Genomic DNA, 9,808 nt, shown 5'->3' on the forward strand with positions numbered 1-9,808 from the left:
CGTCAGTTGAGAATGGTCCCATTCTTCTGCGCTCCAGGGTAGGCAGGGTTCATGAAGGAGTTAATGAAAGCCTTGAAATGTCTGTCCTTCGATTCTTTCGGAGATGTTCGATATGTAGAAATAGAATTGTAATTCTATGCTTAAGCACAATATACCTCTAATTTGTCTGTGCTCTGATTGGGGCTTTGATTGCTATATATAAGTTTATGAAAGCTCACAGGGCTTTTTTTGCAGTAAAATATAGAGAATCCAGTGCAGTCGCTTCAGCAGATTAAATGAGGTCTTCTGGGGTAACTACCGGATTTTATGCACCCCCCCCCCCCTCATGCATTTATTGTGTGGGTTACTGTAAGTTCACTCCTAGATAGCAGCACGAGGGCGTTTTAGACTCCAGTGGTTGATATCAGGGGGGCGTTGGGACATTTTTAACTCACTGGCCCATCTCTTGTGGTGTAGGGTGTGTTCATCTGTGGGCTTGTTTGGTGCTAAATGTCTAATTACGCGTGATCCTATTTTTCAACTTTCCCATGGTACAGTAACAGTAACTTAATGCAGCACATGCTCTGTAATCAGTAATGTCAAACACCACATAAGGCACAGTCTCACAGATAAAGCTCCCAAGTGGTGCCCAACACATGGCCCCTCCGTCGTCAGAGCTTTAATTACGCTTCTTTCACACAGGAAAGAGCATGAAGCCGCTTTGGTGGGAATACATTCATCACCTGCACCTTAATTGACCTCTTAACATCAGCAACATGATGCTCTGAATTAAGACGTATGAGACAACATATACCTTAGGCCTATATTTAAGTGTATTTACACAAATAGATTTATTAAACTGCTGCAAATGAGACACAAACAAGCCTTTAAGTTCAGTAAATGTAGGTGGATGACCACAGCTAGACCACTTAGCTCTCCACCTGATGTTCAGTCATTAAAAGAGAGGAGCGTAAACACATGCGACTGCCAACAGGTCTGTATAAAAAACAACCTCTCACTGTTTATACACAATCCAGTCATTAATCTGACAAAATACACACACTTATGTTATTAGAGTTGTTTAGGGATATATTTATGTAGGGATGTCCCGATCAGGTTTTTTTGCCCTCGAGTCCGAGTCTGAGTCATTTGATTTTGAGTATCTGCCGATACCGAGTCCCGATCCAATACTTTCTATAAAGGCAGTCGTTGTGGCAAAACCCGTGTGTGTGTGTGTGTGTGTGATTTCACGCACGCAGCACATCAAGATCTCGAACCCAGAACCTCTCGCACCAAAAACAACTGTCATACCTCTGCGCTACAGGACACAGAGCCACTTTGCACAGAAAGCGTTAACTTTGACAGCCCTAAAAAATATATCCGAGTCCTGATCGGGAGGTAATGTCCGAGTCCGATCGAGTCTGAAATCACGTACTCGGGCCCGATTTTCGATCGCGTGATCGGATCGGGACATCCCTATATTTATGTATCGTTATTTTTTGTGAAACAACAGATAAAGGACCTGTAATGACCTTTACAGTTAAAGAAATATATTCACACATGCACTAATAATCTATGTAACATCAGCATTGTTTTTTTACCACAGTTAAGAAGTGGTGGAGACCAGATAATCAGCCTAAACACATTTATTGTTTAATTTTATGCTCTTAAGTTCCAAATAAAGTGTTTCTTTATATCACCTGGATGTGTACGCAAATATTTTCAAAGAGCCGTCATCCTCCCCCCTCACCTCTCAGAATAAGTTTCATACACTCCCTGAGCACTTTAGGCAGTTGCAATATTATAATTTCTTAGGCAAACTTATTACCTGAAGGCAAACAACTGATATTTTTGCAGCAAAGATAATTATTCTGAAAGTGGCAGCCTATCTCCCTGAAAATATCCCATCGGAAAAAAACACTTGCAGCACTGAAAGAGGCACAGAGACACATGTAGACATGGTGTGACTCTCAGTACCATACAGTATGATGTATATAACCCTCGCCTCACTGCAGCAGGGCAGGGTGGGTGTCTGTGGTTGCCGTCTCTGCTCTCAGTGTCTCCAGTGGGCCACCCTACACATTTTTTTCCCAGTGGCACTGTGCCAAACCCCAAGGTAGCAAGCCATGAAAATGAGAGCGTTGCCTTAGGAGTTAAAAAAAGACATGTTTTGATCATCCTCTTTGGCTATTTATTCCCATACTTGTTCAGTTATATCTACAGAATTAGTTTTGCCGGGGAAAGTGGGAATTAAAGTTCAATCATTTAGGTTTTCTACTACCTTACTATTATTGCTACCAAAAGGGCAGCAAATTAAGATTCTCCTTGTCTCTCAGCAACCAAAAATGCGTCATAAGGGACATGATACAGTAATTTGTGGCTTTGACTATAAATATGATGCATGATGCACAGAGACACATTGTGTATTCATGTTTCCCATTGGCTTTGTTTAGTGAGGTACCTGCAGACGTTTTTATTACCTAATACATCATGTGCCTCACATGAGCTTTTAGAACTGCTGTGTAAGTGGAATACATCTATCTTCATATTTTTTACATTTTATGTTGCTGTACACAGCAAATGGACATTGAAGAGCTGGCTAGCTGGCCAGATTGTGTCGATTTTTCCACCATCTAGCAGGTTGGTTGTTGGATGATTTCTGTTCTAAACTGTTATTTCTGTTTTATATAAAATGTGCTTTCTGTCTAGAAAGGACTAATCCTTCTTCTTCTCATGTTTAATTGAAGGCAGACTTGATTCTTTATTGACTCACTGTCCCATCTTGTGGTAAAAACTGGAATTACACAGAGTTTAGAGCTAGCTCTCTCATTGAGGAAAAGCAGGTATCAGATATATAGAGAGCAAGAAAGACTCATATATTTGCAAACTCATCCATCTCTGATTGAATGTCATTCAAAGCCAGCCCTCTAAACTGTAAAACTCCTAATCAAAAAATTATTCATTTTAGAAAATGTCAATCCTATCAAAAACAACATAAACAAACTATTCATTGTCCATCCAAAACAAATCTATATTAACATCCTACAGCCCAGACAGCAGACTTTTTTTTCTTAAATTTAGAAAAGCACAAGAAGAAAATGTTCTTGTTTTCCTTCCTTGAGTGCTGACTCTGTGGCGACATGGATATTTATAATGGGAGACCAATGTCTGAGTACCCACCATGCTTTCCTCCATGACTGTCCATTTGCCATCTGGCCAGCAACCAGTAGCACCCCGGGGCACCCTGCTGTGATCCAGGGTCACATGCACCGAACTGATTCCAACTCTTAAACTCACTGAAAGCATCTTTTAAAAACACCAAATAGTCTTTGTGGTGAAGAAGGTGTGTTTGTCTGAATATTTTTACCTTTTGATTACTTATGGCTGTTGGTCGACATCAAACGTGAGAAAAACATTTTTGAGGAGCACCATGACCACAAGTGCTCAAAACAGCATTAATGCTCCCGGAGTACGTCCGTGAGAAGGAAGGAGTGGACATAATCTCGGTCTGGGGTCCACCCAGTGGTCACTGGTCATCCGGCACGGCCCAGAGATCAGCCAGTCACAAAGCAGCGGCCCTCACAGTGCCTCCATATAAACTGAGAGAGGCTCAATACAGATTTAAAAAGGAGCTTTAGGTTTTTCATGCATAGACCTGACAATGACTTTAACATCAGATTAAAATTAAATGCTTAGATTATCAAAATTACAGGGGGCCAATTTGAAGGAGTGGATGTGGCAATTTTCCTGCAACCACATAAAAAGAACGTTGAAAATGTGGTTTTCTTATGTCTTGTGGGTCAGTTTATGTATATGAGTCAGATGTTAAATATAGCTACTCGAAGTGAGAAATTTGAAGTTAAAGCTTAAGCTAAGCGAATTTTTGTGTAGCCTTTAATCCTAGGTACACTCTAAAACCACAGTGTGGATTATATCAGCACCACTCTCTCTGAAAACAATGGAAAAAAACTCATTAAGAGAGAAAATCACAAAGAGATAATCCCTTCCAACATGCCCACTTTTAATTCAGTGTTTATCTGCAGTATAATTAGTCACTCTCAGTCCAAATTGTCTCAAGAAGACTCAGAAGGATTAGGTTCAGTGGAAAAATGACAGCAGGAATACATCAAAAGTATAGTGTCATCTATCATAATAATATGTGTTTATGCACTGGGTTTCCATTCAGGACATGCTGGAGTTTGTGTGTTATTATTTGGAATCCACATCTGTAATAATACAGGAATAATGCTCTATACACAGCTGCAGACAGTCATTTGGTCACTTGTAAAATTAGCTTGTGAACTAAATGGACCAAAACTCTGCACTTCCTCAGCCTGTTTGCTTTTCATGTTTAAGCCTCTAATTGTGACTTTTATTTTTGGTGAATCATAAATGTATATTAATGCATAACCCGAATAAAAATACAATAAAATAAAATAAAGGTCACTCACGTGCAGCCTCTAACTTGTTGACTTTCTATTTCCAACTCTATGCAGACAAATATACTGAGTGGAAACCATGATGGCAGGGATGTATATATTTGGTTGTGGATGACGGTTCCTTTTGGTCATCAGGTTGACCACACGTGGTTTTCATGTAAAACGCCGCAGTCTGATCAGTGAATATATATGAATATATATATATACCCCTGAGTGTCCTCCACAGTTCACTTTATAGCTATTGCTGTCTACACTTTCCCTAGGATATGGCGCAGACATGTCGCCCAGAGAAAGTGCAGTGCTTGCTCTTTTACATTTTTGAAACCTGTTATTTTCACAATGTATTTTCTTTTATCTAATTAGAGAACTTGCCTGTTCCAAGGTCCATGAATTGTATCTTTGTAGAAAGTTTGCAGAAACAAAAAGGATCCGGCAGGAAGGAGACACGTATGCTGCTTGAAATAATAGTTACAGACACTTTTTGGACAATAGATGGGTGTATCAGTGCCTTTAGCCAGTGCAGTTTGGATGCATCAGCTCGCCTTGCAGGTTATAGATGAACTGTGCCTCTGCAAGGTCCCTCTGACAAACCTTACACTTCTGCTCCTTGTCCACACTAAACTTTGTTTTGGAGGCCTGGATCTGAAAAAGGGCAACATCGTTCATAAAAAGGAGGCAAGAACACACCAAATGTTCTTCGCAGTAAAAAAATATGTGAAATATGTCATTAAACGTACCCAAATGACCTTGTGTCTTAAGAGCTCCGCCTGGGCCAAAGCTTTTTGCAGCCTCACCATCTGCCTCTGGTGGAAGTTTTCCCTGAGGGATCCAATTAAAAACCGGGAGACCAGTTGAACAGACCAGGACTCAGGCAGGAGCTGGATGACCTTCTCTGCTGCAAAGACTTGAGGGTGACTGTGGAGCAGATCTACAGCAGCTTCTGTGAGATCCCCGGAGTTCATGTAGATTTGGAGCAGGGTGAGCAGCAGGACCTGCCTAAACTGTGAGTCCTGACCTTGAGCAGCCTGGTTGCAGTAGGCCTCTGCAGCATGAAGGTCTCTCTCCTGGTGAACAAGCAACTGCAAAGCCATTGAGTGTTCACCACTCCTACCAAGGAGAATGGCCTTTTCTGCATGCAGGGTTGTTGATTTTATTCTTTCTGTAATTAAAAAAAAAGACTTTTACCGTAACATGCTGATGATTCTTTAATGATTAATCTTTCCTATAATGCATCTACACACCATACACAGTAGGAATGTCAAAGAATTTGGATTCCCATAGCAGCTGCTGCAACTTCCGTCTGGTTTCCCTCACATCTGACTGTCTTTCCTCATGCAGTGTCTGAGTAACATATGCCAGGGCCAGACGGTTGTGATATCTCTCCTCCTGGGGGCAGATTGCATCAATCATATCTCCATGCATTTAATAAAGGAGTTAGGCTATTAGATTAGGGGTCTGCTGCTGTACCCACCTCACTGTTCAAATCATGAATTATAAACTCGAGGTACAAAACCACTGCCAGCGGATAATTCTCCAAAAGTGTAAGGACATCTTGTGTCTCAAATCGGTCATCTGGTGCACGCTTGGTGAAAACCTGCACACTTGTCTTTTTCAAATAAAGGGGAAAATGTTCCATTTAAGAACCAAATATGGCTCATAAGTGAAGCAATTTAGTTAATATAGTGGGTGGCATTTTAGCATGCAGTATTTATTTTTATAACACATAGTTGTATTGTGAAACTCTGCCCTCTGCAGTTCAGTTATGGCAATGAAAAATAAAAACCTCTTGGTTTTTTTGAAGAGTCCATTCTACAAATGTCATCACAGTCTGTCTGTCCTTCAGCTGACTGAGAGTCCTCACTATGTGTTCATACACGTCTGAGCAGGAGGGGTCTGTGAGGAAGCCATCTGCAATCTTCATCCATGTCTATAAGAATACAGGAAGCTAAAACATACTCATATGACTTAAACTTTGCACAATCATGTGTGGTGTTTCTTCTGTGTTGATACCTGTATTGCATCAGTTTGCATTCCATGGCTGTCATAGAGGCAGCCTAATGCAAAAAATCTGAAAACAAGAGTACACAAGGTGATTAATGAAAACTATAACAACCACTAAAAGATCCAGATTTATAAGTGTCGTATCAAGTCATCTTTTCACCTATTGTGTTGCTCAAGAACAGGGATACAGTGATCCAGGCTGCAAGTATTGGGAAAGCCCACAAGCAACTGCAGATTTTCACTGTCATTCAAATCTACATACAGCCTCAGGAGGGCGCTGTCCACCTCCTTACTGCACTTCATGCCTTGCTCTGTCCCTCTGATTGCTCTGAGAAAATCTCCCAAGAAGCCCAGATAATGATGGAACATGTTTCTGTCCTCCTGCCGGAGCACCTGCAGATCTCTGCCCTTGTTCACTTGATGAAGTTGAGATTGAAAGTCCTCTCTGAGCATGTCGGGATAGAGGTGGATAATTTCTCTTGGGTCCAGCTCACCTTTACTGTTCATATAGGTAGTGGACAGAAAAAGATACAATTTCACAAAATTTGACTGAGTAGTTTTTACCAAGAATTATCTAGATTTGAATTTCAAGTGTCATGTTTTAGGAGGAGGTTTTTATCTCACATGAACAGATCTCTTGCCTCGGAAAAACCCTCCTGGTAAAAATGAACAAATCCAGCCAGGCAAGTGACAGCCTTCTGCAGCTCCTGCCAGTAAAAAAAAAAAACTCACATTTTAAAGCAGGCACACATTGCATGGACATATTTTAATGCACCAATATGTGAACTATAACAAGTGAAGCAGAAGACTTTGTCACTATCTTAAGGCCAATGTGCTACACAAATAACACAAAACTGGACATATTCTGAGGCAGAACTGTGATTCATTGATGAGTTATTCTAACATCTTTATCTTTGACCTGTAACCTGAGAGATGGCACAGACTGCATTTAATGTCAGGAACCATCTGTGGTCGTCCGACTGGAACACACCTACAATAAACTCATATTAACATAATGGGGTTACAGCTTGATATCCTCAGCCAATCTGTTCTGCAGCAATGAAACATGACATTAACACCTGCTGAGAAATAACATCTGAAGGCTACTGTGTAACAGCCTGTTTCAAACCAGTGATATGTTTTGCATCCCACAGTGTGTCTATAAATCACATTTCACCTTGTACGAGTCAAGTGGATGATGGCTTTGAACTCCATCCAGCAGCAATAAGGCCTCCTCAACTCTCTCATGCCCTACAAGTGTTTGGATCTGCTCATCGAATGGCACCAGGCTGAGGCTGAAAATGTCTCTCTCTGTGAACACCAACACACCATCTGAGGGGAGATTTGTTTAGGTATTTTTTTAGAAACACAGTTTGCAGAAACAGCAAGTGCAAAAAAAACAAACAATACAAAACCGAAATTTGTCAGGCTTTTCTGCCAGCATTGTGTCTAGATTGATGAATTGATCTTGACCTGATGTGGAGAGCAGCCCCTTTGCTCCGCTGAGAATCACAGTCTGTTTGCACTGCTGATCTAACATGCTGTAGACAGACAGCATTTGGGACTGCAGGGTTAGCATGTAAGGGAAACATACTCCGGCTGCCAGCACCTCCTGAGGCCACTGCAGGGGAGGGCGCTGGCATATCCCTGTCTTCATCACAAACATGCCTGAGGGATGAGGATGGAGAAATAATGATATCTTGGCACAATAAATATCCTCTGGCTAGAAGAATCTGTGGGTCATGAGTGATATGAAAACAGTTAAGCTAAATAATGATGCACAAACCCCACAGCCTGTGAGGCATTTTGGAAGCTCTTACCCAAATATCCTGGCCCATTAAGGAGGAACTCCCCTCGGCCCACTGAGGTAACGATGACATGCTGCCTACTGTGATCGTGAGGAAAAAGCTCCTCACTGATTCCAGTCTGAATATCACAGAGGAGATACCTGTCACTGGTAGCAACACACAGGCTCGCACCATCTACAGCAAAGGCCACAGGATCTTGGACCAGAGGCACTTCCTTTACGACCTCCCACCTGTCCACTCCCACCACATGTATCTGGATTACTTTCCTGCGACTGGAGGACGTCACCATCTCCACACGTGCAGCCTGATCAGCGATTGACGACACCTCAAACAAAGACACGTACTGGATCCTCCTCAGAGCAGGAACAGGCTCCAAGGAGAACATGTTGAGGGCAGTAATGCTTCGGTCCCAGAGGACCAGCAGATGGTTGAAAAGTGGGACTGCCCTCAGTTGGGCTACTGAGTTGCTTGAGCCTAGTTTTCTTGCCCTACCTTCTCTGGCTTTATTCTGGCCTGCACTCTTGTCTCCATTTTTGTTACTGGTAACAATGATATGCTGTACTGTTGCATCTTTAGTTCCTATATATATATTCCGGTCATAGCACTCAAGGCACTGGATGCTGAATTTGTCCTTCTCCTTTGAGACAGCAGGCTTTTCATAGACACATGCCTGTGTAAAAGCTCTAAAAGCCATAGCAAAAATTTATGGATGAAGGTAAAAAGGGGCAAATGCAGCAAGTAATAATTCACCAGCAGCGAGCACAGAGGAGGAGTTATTTAATATCAAATCTCTTCACTGTGTAAAGGTCTTATAAAATATATCTGCCAAAATCAAAGCTACATTTCTTCTTTTGTGAAATATGCACAGTAGACGTCCCTACCTCGCTGCTGTTCAAGCATCCTCTAATTCCTCCAAAAGATTTATGAAGTGTAACGTCGCTTCACTTCCCCCATGTGACTACATCCTGACAGGAAATTTATGTCAGCATTTTACGACGTTCATCCTGCCATGTGAGGACACTTACACAACTCATCCAGCAGCCGCACCAAGAAAACCAACTTTTACAAGTATCAAAACAACATGTATGGTGGGGATATTTTGAGGTGGCCACAGTTACAGTTGCTTGTGCTCCCGGTATGTGCGGGGTCTGAAGTGGTGGCTTTGGTCAGTGGATAATGGATAAGTGAGAGAGGAAGTGATCTGCTGATCAAACACATGGCCGCTTTGAGTTTGTTTACAACGTGCATGAGATGGGTGTGATGAGGTCAAGAGGTAACAGAAATATAGCAGGGCTTTTGTTTTTCTGCAATGATTGTCTAAACGATGACTGACTGAGGGATCATTGTGGTCATATAACAAGATCTGCATTTCAAACCTCATCGCTATGTATTTGTTACTTTGAACTTTGTCTTCTCTCCTCTATAAATAATTTGAGGTACACATACAGAGGCTTCCTCTGGACTATTGAAGCAGAATAAGATAAACTAGAAATGCGAGTTTAATTGCTGCAGCTGAAGCTTTGCTGAATCTGAACGATTGCTGTGAATTGCTTGAGAATCTGCACTCGGAATTTATTTTGC

General features: G+C 41.7%; 1 protein-coding gene across 1 annotated transcript; it reads right to left on the reverse strand.

The window, feature by feature from the left end:
* Positions 1–3,999: 3,999 nt before the first annotated feature.
* Positions 4,000–9,133, reverse strand: LOC114427385 (transforming growth factor-beta receptor-associated protein 1). Its single transcript, XM_028395423.1, has 11 exons — positions 8,240–9,133; positions 7,893–8,087; positions 7,597–7,751; positions 7,044–7,126; positions 6,580–6,918; positions 6,429–6,486; positions 6,202–6,345; positions 5,890–6,024; positions 5,660–5,804; positions 5,156–5,577; positions 4,000–5,060 (listed from the first exon to the last, which is right to left on the reverse strand). The coding sequence occupies exons 1-11, from the start codon at positions 8,919–8,921 to the stop codon at positions 4,929–4,931; spliced, it is 2,490 nt and encodes an 829-aa protein (XP_028251224.1). The 5' UTR covers positions 8,922–9,133; the 3' UTR covers positions 4,000–4,928.
* Between the last annotated feature and the right edge of the window lie 675 nt (positions 9,134–9,808).

The sequence above is a fragment of the Parambassis ranga genome, chromosome 22 (genome assembly GCF_900634625.1).
Source record: "Parambassis ranga chromosome 22, fParRan2.1, whole genome shotgun sequence".
NCBI lineage: Eukaryota > Metazoa > Chordata > Actinopteri > Ambassidae > Parambassis > Parambassis ranga.